Source organism: Pteropus vampyrus, unplaced genomic scaffold, assembly GCF_000151845.1.
Source record: "Pteropus vampyrus isolate Shadow unplaced genomic scaffold, Pvam_2.0 Scaffold25, whole genome shotgun sequence".
Taxonomy (NCBI): domain Eukaryota; kingdom Metazoa; phylum Chordata; class Mammalia; order Chiroptera; family Pteropodidae; genus Pteropus; species Pteropus vampyrus.
In genome coordinates this window covers 2,717,995-2,738,603 of record NW_011888806.1, presented here as the reverse complement: position 1 = coordinate 2,738,603, position 20,609 = coordinate 2,717,995, and the positions used below count along the sequence as shown (strand labels likewise).

The following is a 20,609-nucleotide window of genomic DNA, read 5'->3' as shown; positions in this document are numbered from 1 at the left end:
CCCCTTCGATTTAAAATTACCTGAACAATTTTAGTTAATTATATTAGTTTCTACAATTGACTTTGAAGTAGTTCTACAGATTGCTTATGCTTAGCTTTACCCACTTTCCCACCCATGGAGATTCATGCAACAGGTCCCCCTCCCCTTCATATAGCCTTTAGGGAGAAAGGGAAATATCTAACGTAGCAATCCTCTACCTTCAAGTACTGACGTCATTTTATAAACATCAGGGCACCAAGGAGACCATTACTCAATTTCAAACAAGTTTTAAAACATGTAAAACTATATTTAAAGGGAGACAACAAACCTGTACAACTTGACAAACTCAAACTGTTGCTCAGAGATGCGGTAATGTCTGGGCTAAAGCAGCTTAGCTACAGCGTATGTAATAAAACAGCTAAATTTGGATTGGAGACTCCTTTTGCACGTCTACAGTGTAATGTAGCCCTGGAAGAGCAAAGGCGAAGAGCGACTCAAGAAAGCAGAGACCAGGTCTCTGTAACTCTTCACTTCAAGGCAAAGACAAGAGCCGTTAATTGGAGAACGCCAGAGGGAAGACTTGCTCTTAAAATTAAAAGGGGAAGAAAATGGGAAGAAGTGAAGAGAGAATAGAATCTTGCACAGCTATAACAAAACATTCCCGGTGGGCTTTTAGTTAAGTGAGAACAGTATTTTATTCCTTTCTCAAAATTGGCTAAAAGTTTATCCCAGCCCAAAGCTCTAGCACCAAATCACAATTCTCTTCTTATTTCTTTCAAAATATTTTTATTTATTCTTATGTCAATTTGCCATTTTGTAGTTTTATATATTTTGTCTGCAATATTTCATCTTCTTAACAAGATTTTAAGTTTCTTAAAGACAGGTACCATATGTTATACTATTCTATCTCTATCTCTGTGGGATATAGCATTTGATACTATACTGAATTTTTTTATCAATAAAAAGTTAAACTGAACTGTGGTTTGAGAGAATATACTTCATGTCAAAATTGTTAGAAATACATTCTAACTTTCACATCTACCAGTTCTAATCACATCTTTGCCTTCCATGTAAATCTTAAATTTTGCTAATGAGAATGCAGGCAACTGCTTTGGTGCTTTGTTCACCTATATAAACCATGAGCCCTATGTCAGGCTTGATTTAATTTATTTGACACTGAAGAAAAAGAACTCCAAATAACTCAAAATGTGCTGATAAATTACAAATCATAAAAATATGATTTCCCTTCTTCTAATCCATCTGTTTTTGGATAATTCTTGAGAATCTCTCTTTCATATATGGTGTCCACTTTGAATAAGGACTGAAACCCTCTACAACTTACATATATATTTGTAGATGGAGTTATCTTAGGCATAATGCATCAAGTGTGACTTAAATGTTTTCATTTAGCTACAGAGATCTTTCTCTTTGCATTTTTGAGGCTGGTCTGTCCTGGTAAATTTCCAAAAATAAATAAATAAATAAATAAATCTTATGTCTTTCTTTTAGCAGGGCAATATCATGACATATAACTACTGTGGGAGCTCAAGGCATTTCTGGCAGGAGCAATGAATGACTGATTTCTTTACTTGTTTTCATAATGATAAATATATGGTTAGCAGTAGGCAGGAAACAAATATTCCCAAAAATACATGCTAAGCACATCAGAGAATGAATGGGGTCATACAGATATGTCGTGACTTCTCTCTCCATTAGAAGGTGTTCTGTTCCATGAGGTTCATTCACTCCCACAACATAAAAACAGCCAAAGTGTATGCTTATTTGGAAAAGAGAAAAAAGAATCTCCATTTAAAAATATAAAAAACTGCCCAGGCAATTACATTTTGTTGAGTTTATTTAGTGTGTCTATGTCTCATATCATAATTTTCTGTAAGTTAACATAAACCACAGCCTTTGGTGTATAGTTTAAGATGAAAGAAAAATATTGAAATAATAGTGCACTATCAAAACACCTTAGCTAAGTGCATTTTTTAAAGGGGAGCTGGCATAATAAATCCACATTTAATGTTTCTTTTACAACTTGATTACAAGTTTTTATTGTATATACTTTATTGTGTAGATCGTTATTCTTCCTCGGTATCACTTAGAAAAAATGATATTTGATTTCTTTTAGAAAAAGATGAAAATTGAAAAACGTTATCACCGAAGGGTAAAATGTTGTGCAACGACTGACAAATATCTAACAATATACAGTAAACTAGTAAAATTTAAAATATGTATGAGAATTTTGGGTTCCATTAAATACAGAGCTTGTTCTATTTTTATTCTTCGCCTTAAAAGTTACAATGGAGAATATTGTTAATTTATGTAATTGATATAAAAAATTTGGTTGTATGCGATTATGAAATCGATGATTTGGTGTCCTATGAAGCCATGCAAATTCATTTTAGAGAAGAAACTAATTTTTATTCATTCAATTTATTCATGAGACACCTATTAAAGATCAAACCATTTGTTTACATAATAAATAAGCCTCTTAATAACTAGAAATTATCTAATCATCCCTTTTCTGGAAACGGAGTTCCACCTTTATGTTCTGATAATATTTAGGCATGTGGAGGACAAGGTTAATTTACACAAAAGGAATTTATTACATTTTCTTTTGTTTCCAAAGAAATAATTTTGGAAAGTATTTGAAAATACTTTTCAATACTGCTCTGAAGCCAGTTTTCATTTTGATGTCTTTTGGTCTAAACTGACTGTCTTGAAGTCTTCCCTAAAAGTAATACTTGCCTCTTTAAACATCCCTGTGGCATTCCATTATGGGCACCTGCTGCTCATAATTACAGGTCTGTCTCCTAACCACTTCCTCTGCTTTATGTCAAGGCAAGATTCAGGCTGCTTGATTATAAACAACTACCAGTTAAAACCAATGCATAATTCTCTGCAGTAATTATTCAGGGCAAGTTGGGTCTGTGTTTACTGAAGTCTTAACAAAAAGAAGCAGTTACTTGTTATAATTTCCTCTTTGCTGGCAGTGTAGCATAATCCATAACATATTTTGGTCACCTTAAAAGTGCCTACAAGAATACCTGATTCAATAATACTTTATAATGATATATTTCACTATACTATTTCCTAGTCTAAAAAACTAAAATATCCTGCACAAAGATAATAGGTTGTGGTCTTAGCAAAAATACTTTCAGACAATGGTCAATGTAGGAAAACAACTGAGTTTAATACATACTACAAAACAGATTTATTGTCCTTGACTCTGGGTCACTCTGCTCCCACTGTCACAAACTGCTTCCCAAGACCTTATATTCATACTATCATACTGCTACAGTCCAAATGTTTGTTTCCCTCAAATTCATGTGTTGAAATCTTAATCCCCAAAGATGATGGTATTAGTTGGTGGAGCCTTTGAGAGATACTTAGGTCATGAGGGTGCAGCCTTTGTGAATGGGATTAGTGTTCTTATAAAAGAGACCCCACAGAGATCCTTTTGCCCTACCACCATGTGAGGGCATGGAGAGAAGATATCTGTCTATGAACCAGGAAGTTGTCCTTTACCCACATGACCACACTGATGCCCTGCTCGCCGACCCCCAGCCTCTAGAACTATAAGAAACAAAAGTCTGTGGTATTTTGTTCTAATAGCCTATACAGACTAAGACACATGCCCTGCAAAAGACTTGTTTACTTTACGGTGGAGAGAAATAAGAAGAAATACTCTGTAGAAAAAATATTAATGTAAGAATAAGCATTATAAAACAAAATTTCATCAACCAGTAGAGAGCCAATTTATTTTACCAATATTGCATGATAGAATATGACAATTGAATAATAGGAAAGGTTCTCTGGGGGTTCTGGTTTAACTTGTAGACCTCTTTTTAACTTCCAATTCTGTGTTTAGGCAACTTGACCAAACCACTTAGAGTCCAACTGTGCTCATATTGCTTACCCATCAACTGTCTAAGGTGTATTTTCTTCAACTATAAGAGAATCCAAGTTACTTAATAGCCCCAAATTACAGAGTACACAATCTGAAGTTAGAAGTGGATTTCTGAAGTAGGGATATGGAGACTGGCCTTTTAGGCAGAATCTAAGAGGTGGTGAACTTTCATTCCTAAGACTTTCCTATTCATATTCAGCTCACTCCGTCCAGTAGCTCTCAAAAGTCAGTGATGAAGATAACAGGGAAAGTTCTAACTCCATCACCATGAGTAGTCACCAAAAGTCCCCCCCAAGATATGTCGCATGAACAAAATATGCATTCATCCAACATCATTCAAAAGATCTGTGTTATGTGCTGATTGTGTGTGTCAAGCATCTTGTCACACATTGTACTAGAGATTCCAAGATGAACATAAATTCCTGCCCTCCTCATGCTGACATGCTAGCTGGGAACACAGGAAAAAGGAGAGCATTACTGTTGAGTGTGAAAAGTAGCCTTATGAAGGAATGAAGATCTAAACTAAGACATAAAGACGGAAGAGAAATCAGCCAGGAAGTTATGCAACATAAAGAATGAACACTCTTTCACAGCAAAGAAGTACAAGCCACCAGATTCACTCATTAACAGCTTGCTAAAAGAATTCTGAAGAGGTTCCCTCCTAGGGCTGCACTGGAACAGCCTGTGCAAGGTTTGGGAGAGGTGCACAGTCTGAGAGACAATAACCACATTGGAGTTCTAGGAAAGGAATTAGAGGCATAAGAACAAATGTCAGCCATGTTAAGAAGTTTAGATCTGATTCTAGATGCAATCGAGAGATACCAAAAGATTTTACAAAAAAAAGAGCTCTACCAATGTAGTTGTTAAAATTTGCCTGGCTTCTGTGTGGAGCACATTGGAGAGTGGGACCAGACAGGAAGAAGAAAGAATCTTCTTCAGTGATCCAGTTTGGAGAAATGGACATATCTCAAATATATTTAGGAAATATATGTCATCTTTTCTAATATAACAGCATTAAAGTGTCTAATATGTTTTCATGTTGCAAATTTAAAGATGTATAAATGTATGAGACTATGAAATAATTTAATTTTTTATTGTTTTAATAACTTGGTTTTCTGAATTGCTCCCCTCCCCCCACCTCATAAAAGTAATAGCAAATGAAAATACACTCTGGCACAAAATAGATACTGTTCATATCAATTTTAAAAACACAAAATCCTCAGTAATCACACCACAGAACTTCCCAAGACAGTTTAACGTCCAGAAAAAAATTAAGATTTCGAGAAGCTTGTCTTTATTAAAACAAAAACAAGAAAAAACACAAACAGGTATAACCTAGAAGAGGTTAAAAACAGTCTCATCTTTTTAGTGGTTGTGGTTTTTACCTTGGGCAATCTTCAAAAAAAACTACTAAAAACCAAATGTTATACACAGCATAAAAATCCAAATAAGCAGTTTAATCAATCATTAAAAGCATTCTAGGTTGCTTCTGTCGGATTCTTTAAGCAGAATAAGATCTTATAAAGATAAGAGGTTTTTATAATTATGTAGGAACTAAACCACACTGTTGATTCTGAGTTCTTATTAATTTTGCCTTTAAAGAGAGGAATGTTTCCTACAGCACTGCACTTAGGAAACTAGGAGAGGACAGTTGGAGTTAAGAACTAAAAGAGTGTTAAACTTTGCTTTTTGGACTAAGAAAATTACAAAGGAGTCAGTGTTCAATGGGCCAATTAAAAATGTTTCCTGTGTGGGTATCATTTTGGTGTGGTAATGAGTTATCCTTGTTTATTTATTTAGTTATTGCATTTTTACATTCTGTTTGCTAAAGGTTCACAATTGCATTATTTGGGGTTACAAATGTTTGGGGTTATGTTCTTGTGTCTTCCTATCAAGTTGAAACATTTTGAAAAAAAAGTTATATTTTGTCTTATCTTAATTTTATAATTATGCACTTTAAAGACTATAAAACAAAAGAACAAAAAGAGATTATTTAATGTCACAGTGAACTAAAATATATAAGCATTTTATATGTGTCCATATTTTTCTTCAAAACAGAGTTGTTACTTAAGCAATGGTACACTTTCATTTTATAAATACATGCTGGAAAACTTTTTTCAAGAGAACTATGATCTTCAAGTTTTTTTCCCTTTCCCTTATTACATATTATTAATAACACATGTATGCCTATAAGAAACAAGTAGAGTTGAGATACAGTTTGTTCATGAGCTAATCCATTAGAAAAACACTTTATTAAATGCATCATATGTCAGTCATGACACATATATTTAACAGATTGGTATCTAATCCCTTTTTTGGCCTATATTATAATAGGCTCCTCACACATGTATGAACTTTGCTTTTGCTTGAAAATTTCAGTTTAATAAATTTTGTTTCTATACTAAGATCAGTAAATGCTTTAGTGTGTTAAAATGTCTGATATAAGTAAAAAAGTTTGTCTCTATTCCTCTACAAAAATTTTAAATGTTAGCAAAAAAAATAAATGAATTTGTTGATTGTTATTTCCAGCCTTTTAACTTATATTTGTCTTCATAAGTACAGCCAGAGTATAGTGGAGAAAAGTGTAAACTGATTTCTTTCTCATTGGAATTTATTAGATACCAGTTTTAATGGATTACAGCCTAATTTAGTATTAGCACAGGAAAAAAAAAAAATCTAAGTTTGCTTGTCCATAAAACTGGAACAAATAAGCTGACTTTCTACAGAGTTCTAATGTACAATTAACATTTCATAACTTGACTGGATATAAAAAATGTGAATTTTAAAATCTACCAATTTCTTTCCAAAGTTTTACCTTTAACAATATGCTTTTGTTGGTTCACATGATATTTTTCTACCTGATGGTACCCCCAATTGAGTGCAATCCTTTAATTCTTGTGATATATTTGATTACTTTCATAGTAGTGCCAAATGAAAAGTATTGTATAGTAAATACTTATATAATGAAAAGACACTAGCAACAGCAATGACAATTGCTAATGTGCACTAAGTGTTTATCTGGTGCCAGGCACTGCTTGCAGTTCTTCACTTTTGATAACCCTATTAATCTTCACAATTCTATGATATAAATACTAATATTATTCTATTCGAATTGCAAATGTGGAATGAAACTAAGAGATTTTAAAGTTGTATGCAATTTGCTAGCTTAGAGTTTAGCACAGTTTATTCATCTTTACCAAGATACTTACATAAAGGCTGACATTAGTATTTCCCTAGCACAGCTGTCACAGAGATACTCTTGATTGTAATATTAATATTTTTCCAATGGATTCTGATTAATTTCTTATATCAGGAAATTATCAGATCCACATACATACATATATCTAATAGTCTTTTAATTCCTTAACTGTCAAAAAAAGGGAAATGTTAAACTGCGAAACGAAAAAAAGAAACTTAAAATCATTCACTATTCTAAACAGTCATGATAAGCACACTAAAAAATGGACAATATTAAATATTATTTTAAGAAAAGTCTTCCAAGCATAAATAAACTAATCTAATTGTACCAAACCATGCTGTATATTGTATTCACTCAGACTTTTTTAAAAATGTAATTCTTCATACAAAAAAATATATATAGATACACTTGTAAAGCTATCCAAGAAAGAAACCGTATATTAATGTTTCAGGGTAAGTTTTTCTAAAAACTATTCCAAACTCAAATGTAATAATTTTCATATTTTAATCAGTCTAGCATCATCCTGTTATTTTCAATATCAATTTCATAATACTAGTTCATAGATGTGTACAAATTTATTGTGTGGCCAAATACAATGACATTCTTTTTTCATCTTACAATAAAATTAAGTTTTATGCAAGAGCAAAGGAAAAACATATGGAAAATAGTCACTTTTAACAGATGTTTTAGTCTGAAGAAAATAAAGTTGGTTTAGAATTAAAAAATCAAAGCCCACTGGTTGAACTGAGACATATTTCCATCTGTTATTAATGTTTGACTTACATACTAAAGATGAGATTATTCATCAAGTCCCTCATAATATGTCCGTAAATGAGACTTGGGTTAGGAATTTAATTGCATAAACTCTGTCCATTTAAGCTTCCAATTCATTCAAACAAGTCTTTACAGTGGCCTGAATTGAATTAAAACAGTTAACAACACCAAAGAGTATTTCTTGATTTTATTAAGAAATTAGTGTATGAAAATCTGCGAACATAAAAGGGAGATTTCTGCCCCCCCATTATGATTAAATAGTAATCCTTTTCTTCTTCCTTTTTTCTTTTCTTTTTCCTTTTCAAGCAATGCATGGTTATGTGAGGTATTTTTTAACATAATAAAGAAATACTGACTTAATTTTAAAATATAAATAAATAAATAGATAAATAAATAAATAAATAATGAATGAATGAATGAATGAATGAAAAGGATATGCTATCTCAGGCTAGATTTATAAATGAATTCTTACGTTAGAAATGATAAATAATTCTGAATTCTAGGAAGCGTGATAACAATTCAAGTGACCATTGTGAATATGTACACAAAGTTGATGCCTAAGTGATTGGGATCATAAGCTTAAGCAGGGCTCCCCACTGCTGCCTGTACAGAGTTTCACTAATGGTCTAATAATGGGGGGAGTTGAAATGGAGGCTCCCATAATACTTTACCGTGGCGTGAGCATGGCAGCCACTGATAAATGACTGCCTTGTTCTCAACTCACACGTTGGATTACTGAGTAACCCTCACTTTGTCTCCACAATGGTCTCATAGTTATAGAACAGCAATGTAGGGAATTCTTCAAGATGATTTATTAAAGATTCTTGGATTCTAATAGAAATTTGCAGTAAAACTTTTTGTCTTTCAGATGATTAAAATGGAGATTAAAAAATATTCAAAAGGTAGAAAAAGAGGATATTATGGACATTTCAACCTTTGATTTCATTGTAGGCAGCACTAATATGTCAGCATGCTCTCAAAAATATTATCATAGTAATCACCTTAAAATATTAACACATATGAAGTTTTTCCTCTGTTTTCATTTTTTCACTTTTTCTCTTAATTGCCTCATGTCTCCCACCCCCTCCTCCCACAATTTACATATATAACAGTATCTAAGAAAGAGATTTCTGGTTGTTTCACAATACACTAAAAACTAAACACTGAGGCTAATGGTAAAAAATTCACTTCGCTTTAAATGAATATCTCAAAGTAATGCATGCTGATATGTGACTCTATGAGGACAACTCTTTCTGGATGTCAGCTTAAGCTTCTCCATATGATTTTTCTCAACGCTCCCTTTTAAAACCATCACTACCATTTATTATCTTCTTGTTATATAGACTGTTAACTTGTTTCATCACAAATTTCTGCCTGTTTAGTAGCAGCCCTGCCACTGTCAGATGACATTTGTTTTACTTAATGTATGTAGTTTTAGAAAAAATTATAGAACTGCTATTACTGAATTATATTTAAAAAATTCCAATGTACATTTAGCTGACACTGCATCAGCTGCTATTTAAACTGAGCTTAGCTAATGGACTTTTAATGTCAGCGGGGTTACAAGCAGTTACTGGCTATTAGCAGAAATGGCTCCTTTCTATAAAAATCACTTTTCCTCAAGTGTGTTGTTTGAACATTCCTTTCCCTAATTTAGTGACTGTCACTGAATGCAAAACAAACTCAAGAACTCTGGAATCTGCGGTTATCTTTAAGACCCTCTTTTTAACCTTGCATTCAGCTTTGAACAGGCAGCCTCCCTCGTTAGCATTTAGACTTGTGATCACAAGACTTTGTGAGGCATTATTACTTCCTTTGCTTCTCTTACATACTTTGCTATGAAAACCTAGTATCATCCATGAATGTAGGTTAGGTATGATAGAGAACATACAAAACAATTTTTAAACTCTAGAATTTATTCGCACCTTTTAAAATCCTAGTTCAGAACTGCCAAGTGATGTGGACACATGGCAATAATTAATATGTATTCACATAATGATGTATCATGTAAATACTTACATATTAACCTACATTTTAATATAATATTGAATATAAACAAGGAAGCATATGAGTTCTCTATCCTGAATGAAATTCTATATATATTTTTTCATTAGTAACAATCTTTTCCTCACTCAAATAACTTTATCTATCTTTGTTTATTTAAAAAAAAAAAAAGCCTTCAAAAGACTTAATGGAGAAACCAGGGAAAAAAAGCCACCTATACGGCATCTGAGGGAGTCCAAGAAAATCAAATATTCTGCAGCCTAGAAACATAACTTCATTTGATTAAGAAGTTGAAACAAACCATCACAGAATTCAGGAAAGAACAACACAACTGGCCTCTCCTTCCATCAGCCCACATAAGAGGTGCTTAGAAGGGGAATGATGCCTCTCCTGAGAGCACCCTGAGATGGTATAACACGTGTAGATGAAGGATTTTACCTGTGCATGCCTGAAAGCTGACATTCTCCTTTGGTCAAGAAAGTTAGTCCACTCTGTAGGAAAACAGATGTTCTCCAGGTTTCTGAAGTAAACCAGTAAAAGAGGAGATCCGCCAGTCCTTGTCACTTGGAGGACAGGAGAAATCTTGTTTCTCTCAGATAAGCCAGTGCACAAATGAGGCAGAGGCAACTCTAATGTATATTATGTAAGTGACTTAGTAACTGGCAGAGAACAAGGCGATTTTTTGCAGAAAAGTAGGATATAATTTTTGGTCACAAACCAGTGATTAAATCTGATTTTCTATTCAATGACTACTTTTATGAATTTGTCTTATAAATATAAAAGTTTTTATTTTTGAAAGGTTCTGTTTGTTTTTTAAGGATATTACCAAGTTTATTTGAAAATGAACTCTCATTCCTAAAACAAAAAAGTTTACACAGATACACACACACACACACACACACACAATTTGTGCAAGCATATATATATACTCACAGGGATTATTGAACTATATTTGTCTACTCCTTGTAACCCTTCATTTCATTAAGAGTCTGCCTGGAAATACCCTCCTAGGAAATAATTCCAGTTATTTAATTGAATAAAAAATGACATGTGTATCTTTCATGTGATCATCATTTCTAATAAATCCAATAAACTGATTACCCCCATCCCTCTGGAAACATACTCATTATTGTTAAAACTTTTCTTAGTCTTTCTATTTTTTTTACAACTACCTTCACTGTGGTCCTTTTAAATCTGTATAGATATATGTGTAAATATAAATAAAAATAAATATTTTGATGGTTATAAGAGAAAGATATGACAACATATATTTTTAAATGTACTATAATATATTAAAGATAAAACTCCAATTAAGTAAATTATTTCCCTGGCCAAAGAATACAATTCGATTTTTGATGTACAGGTGAGATTTAAGATACTATAATGGTATTCTTATTAATGATAATGTTTAACAGAGTAGCTCAGAAACTGGCAATGCGTTCTATAAAGACCACTGAAAGATTAATTATATATTCCAAAGGAATATACTATCAGATGCTATATATCAGTATACCTCTGACTTGTCCAGATTTTGCAAACAAGCACATCCTGCCCAAATTGGTCCAAGTAAAATCCGAATGTAAGTTCTTTCAAATATACACCTTTTAAACACTTTCCAAATTCTTTTGCCCTGTTTATTGGAATAGGTTCAGATGAAGATAAAAATCTGAAGTCAGAGGGCCTGTTGAATAATATTATGATGAAATACTAATCTTAGGTCTCTATTCCGGATAGCACAAATAAATCATTTGAACATGTCTGTTTTTCCTCAGCTTCTGAGAGCAGTTACTGAAATGGGCTTCTGTTTCCCACCAAGCTGCATACTCTGTTGGTGATGGCTGTGATAGGCTGGGAGGGAAATATCTTAGGCTCTTTCCATCCTTGGATTTGATCCTTAACACATTCTAAAGCTTATACTCTTTCATTATCTTATGGAGCTCCAGAAGGAAGAAGAAAAGTTGCTAAAGAAAATGACAGGCAATGTAATTACTGTTTTATTTAGAATGACTTCAAGATTGCTACTTGCTAAACTTGCGCACTTCCACTGGGTGGCTACAATGTGTATATCTGGCAAACTCTTTATTCAGTGGAAGATAAAATATATCATTTTCCCTTTATTAAAAGCTAAATTCAAATGTCAACATATTTCACACTGACAGAATGATCAAAGAAAAATTGCCATTATTGACTATGTCTTCCCAATCACAAAATTTATATTGTGATAGTAATTTGGTTATTTATTTGATATGGATTAGAAATAACACAGGTCTCTGAAATCACTTGTGATAAATCAGTAATGCTTTTGTCACCATCATTTTTAATTCCTGTAAATGTTAGAGAATAACATTTGTCAAAGAGTACTCTTTGGTCTAGATCTTGAAAGGATTTTTTTGGGTTCATGAAATTCCGAAAAGATATTAGAATTATATAAAATATTCAATTTAAATACAGGTAGCAATTTTTAAAAAAATTATGGAGACATTGGTTAACAAAATCCAGTAAGTTTCAAGTGTACACACTTGAAATTTTGAATTCATAGAGAATGGTCCAAAGTTGCTCCCTTTAACTTTAATCTTATACATGAATGTATTTCATTATGGCTATAATTATAAGTGGATATTGTTTTATTACATTCCTATCATTTTGCACAAAACTTCTATTATCTAGTAGCATGTACATTACGAATTAATTTAAAACGATTACTCTCCTATAAAAATGGTATACTTTACTTCTATACTACTCTTTTATGTTTTATATTAATATACACGCCAATTTTCCTGAATTTTAAAAAAACACCTGCATTTCCTTTCATGGACATATTTGCCCTTATAAGTGCACTGCAGATGCATTTTAATATGCAAGCACTAATTTGTTTTTATTGGAAAGGAATGATCACATATTAGGTTTTTCTTCTAAACAAAAAGAGAAAAGAGAAGGCAATAAATTATAGAGTTCAGGCAGTCCATGATTAAATAATCAATTAAGACATTGACTAAAACTGAGAAATGTTAGCATTCATCAATAAACTTGTTAAATGTGCTGAGGGAGTTTGTGTTGTTTAACATCCTTAGTTAGAAGAGGAGATAATACATGTTCATCTACACGAGTCATTTTTATGGCTCTCATAATTGCTGAGAAATGAAACTAGCCACAGGATCCAAATGACAATGATTAATGAAGGTCAAATCCACCCAACCCCATCCTCACAACATTTTAAAATAAATAAGACTGGTAAGTCTGGAGTTAAATTTGATTAATCAATATCATCTGTTAACATGATTATTTTGAGCCCTTGTATTTAAAATAAGAACTCTAACTGGCACATCAACATAATGAAGTCTCACCTGGCTCCTCTCACTCTCACTTTGCACTATCACACTGGCAATGAGATATGGTTTAATTAAAAGAGGGTATTCCCCAAACATTGGTGTTTTCAGATGTTAGACTTCACTTTTGCCACACAAAGCATTTTTGAATCACTGTGCTCACCGCTAATAAAAGGTATACTGACATAAGGATAAATATTTGCATATTTGGCACTTTCAAAACTACAACTTACTCTCTATAACTTCGATTTAATTAATGTCAATGTAGTTTTAACACTATGAGTTCTGTATAGAAGACTAGGTATGTTTTTAGTACCTTTAAAATCTGGTGGTAGTCTTTTGTGTCTTTCAAAATATTATTATATAATCCTAAGGGCGAAACTTTTTAGGGGGGCAGGAATGCTCAAAATGAGAAACCATATTATGATTTCAACCCCAAACTGTTTTTTAAAATTCAGAAATATAGTACAATATTTTCTAACATTATTCACAAAGAGTCCAAATTTTTCAACATAATACATATTTTGGATTTTCGTGAAAAGGCAGAAATTCTGAAAACTTTAATCAAGTAGAGAGCATAAAAAGGTAACTACCTCTGATCTTGATTACTATAAAATGTTTTAATTTAAATTTTTAAATTTGGAGATGAAATATTTAAAATAAGGAAAACTATAAAGATTCAAATATTGGATTTCTTTGTAAGAACTAGGATAAAGAAGACACTAGTGTTTTAACATTGCTCAAGGCAAACTCACTCCACTTCGGAAAAGTTATACAAAATATAGCACTGAGTTTCCGTGAGTGCTATTTCAAACATCCTTGAACTAAATGATACTGGGGCAATACACAAGGTCTCAGATTCATGTAGTCTTCCTCCACTAATACATAAACAATTACAAAGTCAAATAAAATATGACATCAAAAAAGAGTCCATACATAGCTTTAAGAAATTAAGGTTATAAAAGAGAGTGAGAAAGTTAGGGCTCTGTAAGTGCACACCAAGCAATCAAGCATTGAAAGCAGAATAAAAATACTGCAGGAGAAAGATCTGTCTTAATATAATAAAGCCAACAAATCCCTAGTTTTATCATAAAAGTTTGCCAAAAAAACAAACAAACAAACAAAAAACATTTGCGCCAAACAAGAAAAAATAATAACCACTAAGCTGGAATTAAATGTGAAACTGAAAATGTATGTTATCTAGATTATCCGTGTCATTCTAAATTATGATACCAAAACTTTTTATTGCAAGTATATTTCGAACATATGAAAGGCCTGATGAATTTGCTTTGCCTTCAAGTCAATCTAATTTTCTAGGTTTCTTTGCGTTATTTTAACATATATTCAATTATGTTCTTTAGACAATACACTTGTGTCCATTTTTTTAAAGAAAAACTGTCATTTGCTTAAAGAGCTGATTTTCCCAAACTCTTACCTGAAAACATGGGAGTTGACATGGTTTTTTCTTTTCATAAAGTATGTTTTTGAGAAAAGTTCTCTTTTCAATATTCATTGTAAAGGAAGAAAGTCAAGGGTAGAGCTTATAGCCAGGACCTAACTGGCAGTGACTTAACATGACATTTTTAGAACTGGTATTAGATTAATTTTCTCAGAGAGAGCTGAAAGGAAAGAATTGGGCTGTGAGAGGAGAGAGCTTCTATATGCTGTTCAAAGAACCACACACTGTCCATGAGTTTGATGTGGTAAACGTTGAAGCATCTCCTCAGACAGCTCCATTTGTTGCTTTTTGGGGAAGCAGTGTCTGCAGCAGTCCCCATTCTGGGTTCAAAATTATCGACCTTTAACTTCTTTAACTTCTAGATTTCTTTGCCAGTGCTTTACACAGTTGGAAGACAAAGAATATTGCTCTAAATATTTTACGTTTATTAATTTATTCAATCCTAATATGACTTAGAGTATATATTGTCCTCATTTTATATCGGTGGAAACTGAGGCACAGAGATGCTACATAACTCATTCATGGCCACCCACCCAGGAGGTGGTGGAGGCAGGATTTGGAGACAGTGGTAACCACTAAGATAACTGGCAGAATGGGCACATACCACTAACAGCCTTTAGCTTGTGCCTCCCCAAAACCCAACCAAATATAAATTAAATCTAACTAAGATTTAATATAAGATAGTTGCAAAGCAAAATTATCTTTAAGAGCATTCCACTTCCAACTTACTCCTTAGAAATTATGGCACCTCCGCCACCACTCCCTAGCCTGACCTACATTTACTATTTCTGGATGCTTGAATCCAGAAAGGGCTACTACACCTGTGCCCACTATTATATTTTAGAAAATGAATTATAATTATATGTTTATAAATCTGTCTTCTTTGAAGGCTAAAACTGTCTCATTCAACTCTATGTTCCTAATAAACAGGATATGGCCTGAGTCATAATAAACAAACAATAACTGTTGAACTTTAATAACACCACTATCCAAATGATCTATTAAGTTTTTAATTTGTGAGGAAATGTGAACAAGTTTGTTTTTAACTGCCACAAATACAAAGTCAGACTGAAACAAAGTAGCTAAAATAGGAAGACAAGAGTGCTAACTCAGTCCCTGCCTCTGCATTCCCCCCATTATCTTCCTGAAGTGGTTGCAGCCTATAATTTTAATGTTTCTTCTGAGAGTGACTCCCTCTGCTGCTCCAGCAAAGCCATGACCTAAATCAGAATAGTGCTAAATGCAGTTAAGGCCTAATAGAGCACACTCTTGCTGTTCGCACTAATTGGAGAACCTAGCATATATTAAAGAACAGTTATTTTTAAGTATCGACAATAATTATAAATAAGCTAAGAGGGTTTGCCTAGTAGAGCTCATGCCTCGTTCATGGTCATGTCCTTAGGGGCAGTGTGTGTGTGTGTGTGTGTGTGTGTGGTGATGCTTTAAAAAGATCAGTTTGAATTCTGATCAGGTCTACAATGGGAGATGCGTGAGGACTCTGCCTTGTTGAAATTTGAATCCCAGGTATCCAGAACACAGAAAACCAAAGAATCAAAAAATGTTAACAATCTAATGGTTCCTCACACTTTGCAAATGCTGCTTGAAAAGTTTGTTCTCTGAAGGCTTTTAAGCATTCCCTAAGCTAGAATGCATGAAATTATTCTTTTAAACAAAAGTAAACTAGACTACTTTTCCTTATTGCAAATTCTAAATGTGAATTTGTGAATTTACTCTGCTCCTAAAATGAAAAAATATGTGATATAACTGTAATGAAATTCCATTGTCTTTTATGCCAACTTTCTATTTCTACTACACCAATATGAATAAATGCATGAAAGTAATTTTTACTCTTTTGTAGGAATAAGTATATTATTTGTTTTTTAAAACATAAAAAATTACATTATGTTAGTAGAGAATCATCCCATTATAATTAGAGTCTTCAGTAATTTTCTGTTCTGAGTCTGGTGGTGTTTACACTCATAACACTAGTTGGTGCTAGATAAGCAGAATAACAATGCTGTGTAGTCCAGAAATAAAATGCATTTATAAAACAGGAGGGCGCTAATTCTGAGATACACTCTTCAAACACACACACATGCACACACACGCATGCGCGCGCACACACACACACACACACACACACACACACACTCCCTTTCCCTACAAATTCCCCTGAGTAAGGAGTTCCCAGGAATCCTGAATGAAACATTAGGGCATAGCCAGAAAGGAGAAAGTTGTCGAAAGCCTAGAGTATCTCCCAAAGACCTGTTAAATGACTACTGTCTTTCTTTAAACCACAGTTACAAAATGCAATACACTCACAAATAATACTTATTATATATTTTTTTCTTGTCTTAAACATCTGTTGTTTTCTTGGCTATCTCTGAAGAGACATATTTCCTAAAACTTCTAATTTTTCCAGTACTTCTCTAACAACAGAATAAAAACCTCATCCACATTGTAAAGTGCTTAAATTAACTTTCTCATCTTAATTGCATTATGTACTGCCATTCATAAAAATAGTTCACTCTGATCTTTACATCCTCAGTATATGAAAATCATACCTTGAGGGAGCAAAGGCATCTTGTATTATGCTAGCATTCTAGTCCAAAGAGAGGAGAAAGGAAGAGAAATTAGAAGGAAGGAGAACTGACCATAAGACCATTATAAAAGTCTGATTCTATAAAGGAAGTGTAATAATAGTAGTTCAATAGTAAACAGGTTGGGGGAATGGATTAGAATGATGATGATAGTAGCAGATAGTAGAGTTTGGTGCTTTCTGTATTTTTGATACCTAAGAGACAATACAAGAAGAGATGGTATACTGGAATATGGAGAATAACAAAGATAAAAGTGGTGGAATAGTCTTTCAAAGACCACAATCTTGAAACGTAAATAAATCGTTTATTCACCTAGAACTGAAGAACTAAATAAACCAAAGGAAGAAGAAAAACACTGAAATGCACACACCCAACAGAATACATTTTATTTTTCCACTTAAGATGAGAAGAGCAGGTTCCAACCTCGATCTCTGATTTGCCTGGTCTATAAGCAGAAAAACAGCCCAAGCGCTCAGTCTATCTTGGGCATCTTCTCTTTTCACCTCTCCTCCCTTCTTCTTTCAATATTAATCCACTTAAAATCTCCTGTTTGACAATCTTTAGTGATCCTTTTTTTTTTTTTCCTACCCAGTCTTTTAAATTTAGCTGTAGTAAGTTCTCTGCAGAGATCTCATATACCTGTTTAGCATCGTTGGGGACTTAAATTTGTTCTTTCCTCAAACAGTTCTCTCATCGCCTGGTACCCCTCCTGGCACCCGCCCCAGGGCTTTACGCACCCAATAATAGCAGGCTAATCCCACAGGAAGTCATGCGGTTGCGTCCACAACTATTCATCAGGTTGCCCACTTAAACTTCCAAACACCTCCTTCTAAGTACCCTTGGCTGCCGCCCTGAGAACTTGTTAACCAATTTCAAGAAATCTACAAGTTCATATGATCTCAATAGAGATTCCTTTGTAAAATGGACAAACGAGCTGTGGAAGTATGCATATAAAAACCAGGGCAGAACCTCGGGATGGGAGGCATCTGACAAGAAAGAAAGGATGAATTTATGAGCGTGGCCACTTACGGCGGCAGCAGGAAAATTTACTCCCGAAGTAGCTATGGCTAATTCACAAAGCCTTGCTAATCACTTACTTCCCCACCCGGACCACACTCGCCTACTCTCAGCACTCCCATTCATCTCCCACGCCCTCGCCCTCGCCCTCGCCCACAGCTCCTTTGCAGGTCAAAGAGGATGGAACCCCCACCGTGTCGGAGCATCGCCCGCGGAGTTGAGGCTATCTCCGCACCTCCTCTGCTCTCTCAATTCGTAAAGAAGTGTAACCGAGATGCTGGGTTGCCTGAATTGCCTCCGAATGCTACGGAAGCATCCTCCATTCCCACCCACCCTCAACGCCACCTCCTTCGTAAGGAAAAGATGAGCTGCCTCCCCAGAACCAGCGGCCACCACAGAACTAGGCGAAAAGACCCAGGTGGGCGCTCGGCTTGGCGAGGAAGTTGGGGGCCCAGGTGACCCGAGAGAGACCGCGGAGGGGGCAGCGTTGACCCTTTCCTCTCCGTCTCCCTTCCACTCAGCTTTCTGAGTTCTCAAGGCTGGTCGCTGCCCCTACACATTCAAACTCGGGGGACAAGAAGGGAGCTAGGCGGTCAGCCCCCGTGTCTCCTCTCCTCCTTACCCACTCTCAACTCCCCACCGCTCTTCTCCCAACCCCGGTTTTGCCGAGGGCCCCAGACACTTATTTTAAAGATCAGATGCGGTAAATTAAAATGTCAGAGTTATAAACTGGCCGGTTACCCCCGGGAGTTTCGGATTTGGTTTGAGCGAACAGTCCATTTCCCCAGAGCTTTGGGGTTTTAAGTTTCACAGTCGCCTGCGGGGAGGGAGACACCAAGAGGGTGTGAGTGCGGAGACGTGCACACCCTGGGGCCTGCCGCAGGCTGGGTCGCGGGTCGGAGTGTGCTGTGTGTCTCCAAGGGCCCTGAGCAGCAGCCAAGGGGCACCGGCGCTTGTGGGTCCTCGGCCGTTACGAACATTTCCTTAGCTGAGCGCCCTTCGGCGTCTGGCGTGCTCAGAGACTCACTGAAGATCCCGCAACCCCAGACGTGGCACAGCGCCGGGAGCCTCTGCGCACCAGGGTACATCTTTGGCATGCCACACAGACACCCGCATCGAGAGTCCCTCCAAACCTCTGTGTGTACGATATGCAACAACGTGTGCATGTGCATCAAAAAGTGCAAAAGACACTCAAGGCACCCACATGCCCAGAGACAGATGCATGTCCACACCCCGTGCGTCCCTGGTCCATCTGTGCCCATCTCGGAAGACAGATTAAAAATAGTGATAATCAAAGCTTCTTCACTAGTTGGGAAAGTGGAATTTAAAGTGATTTCCAGTTGAGTGGAACGAGGCGGATTAAGGAAGCCAGGAGACTAGGGAGGAGGAAAGGAAGAAGGAGGGAAGGAAGAAGCGAAGGGAGGTGGCCGCGGAGCTCTGCATACCCCCTTACCTTGAGCGGCCGAGCCGGTACCGCTGGCGCTGAGCAGGGCCAGGGCAGGTAGCACGAGCATTTGCAGCACGTAGCCCAGTCCCAGTCCGCAGCGGGCCGCTGTCGCCCGCAGACCCTTCCTCATCGTCGACAGAGGTATGCCTGGGGGGAACCACACACAGATGCGCGAACAGCGGAAAAGCCCCTGGGCAGCAGCTGAATCCGTGCACGATGAAGCCGTGTCAAGAAATAATGATAACCAAGAGCCACACTCCACTTTCTCCAAGGGCAGGGGCCAAAAGGGGGTGGAGGGGAGACGCTGAGGAGGAGTTTGGCGGTCCCTCTTTCCCTCTGCCTCCTAACTGGCGTTTCGGTGAGCGGCTGCTCTGCCCCCACTTGGGAAGTCCGGGGAGGCGCAAGGCGGCCACCTCACCGCTCCCCGCCAGCGGTAGGAACTGCCGCAGCTCCGCGGCGCGCGGAGCCTGAACTGCTCTCCGGGTCCCCTCGCCAGTGCCGAATACATACAGGCGCGGGAGGGCGGAGGGGGGAGGAACAGAGAAGTGGGAGGAGAAGGAGCCGAGGGAGGGAGTTGGGCACAGTGAGGCGCTCGGGTCTCCAATCTCAGCGTTCTTGCGCCGCGTGGAGACGTCCCGGCTGCCGCTGCTGGGTAGCTAAGGAGGGTCACCTCCCAATGTGGGGCTCCCGGATGCGCGGAAGCGCTCGCAGAGGAGGCGTGGAGGGCTCGGACCAACTCCACTGGTGGGTAAGCGGCGGCGGGAGCGCGCCCGGCCGCCTTATGTAAGCGAGGATTGGAGGGAGATGCGCGCCCAGCGCCGGAGGTGGAGACCGGCTGTTGGTTTACCCGCAGAAGCCGGGGTGAGAGAGACCTAAGGGAAGAGGCGG

General features: G+C 36.4%; 1 protein-coding gene across 2 annotated transcripts in view; it reads right to left on the bottom strand.

Moving 5' to 3' along the window:
- UNC5C (unc-5 netrin receptor C) overlaps window positions 1-20,195 on the bottom strand; it is a 334,483-nt gene extending 314,288 nt beyond the window's left edge. Inside the window, exon 1 of one of the 2 annotated variants that reach the window (XM_011356261.1) lies at window positions 19,728-20,195. In XM_011356261.1, the coding sequence (XP_011354563.1) occupies window positions 19,728-19,851 (124 nt within the window). In that variant the 5' untranslated portion in view covers window positions 19,852-20,195. The remainder of the gene's footprint in view (window positions 1-19,727) is intronic. The other variant, XM_011356260.1, reaches the window with a different exon arrangement.
- Window positions 20,196-20,609: the final 414 nt, after the last annotated feature.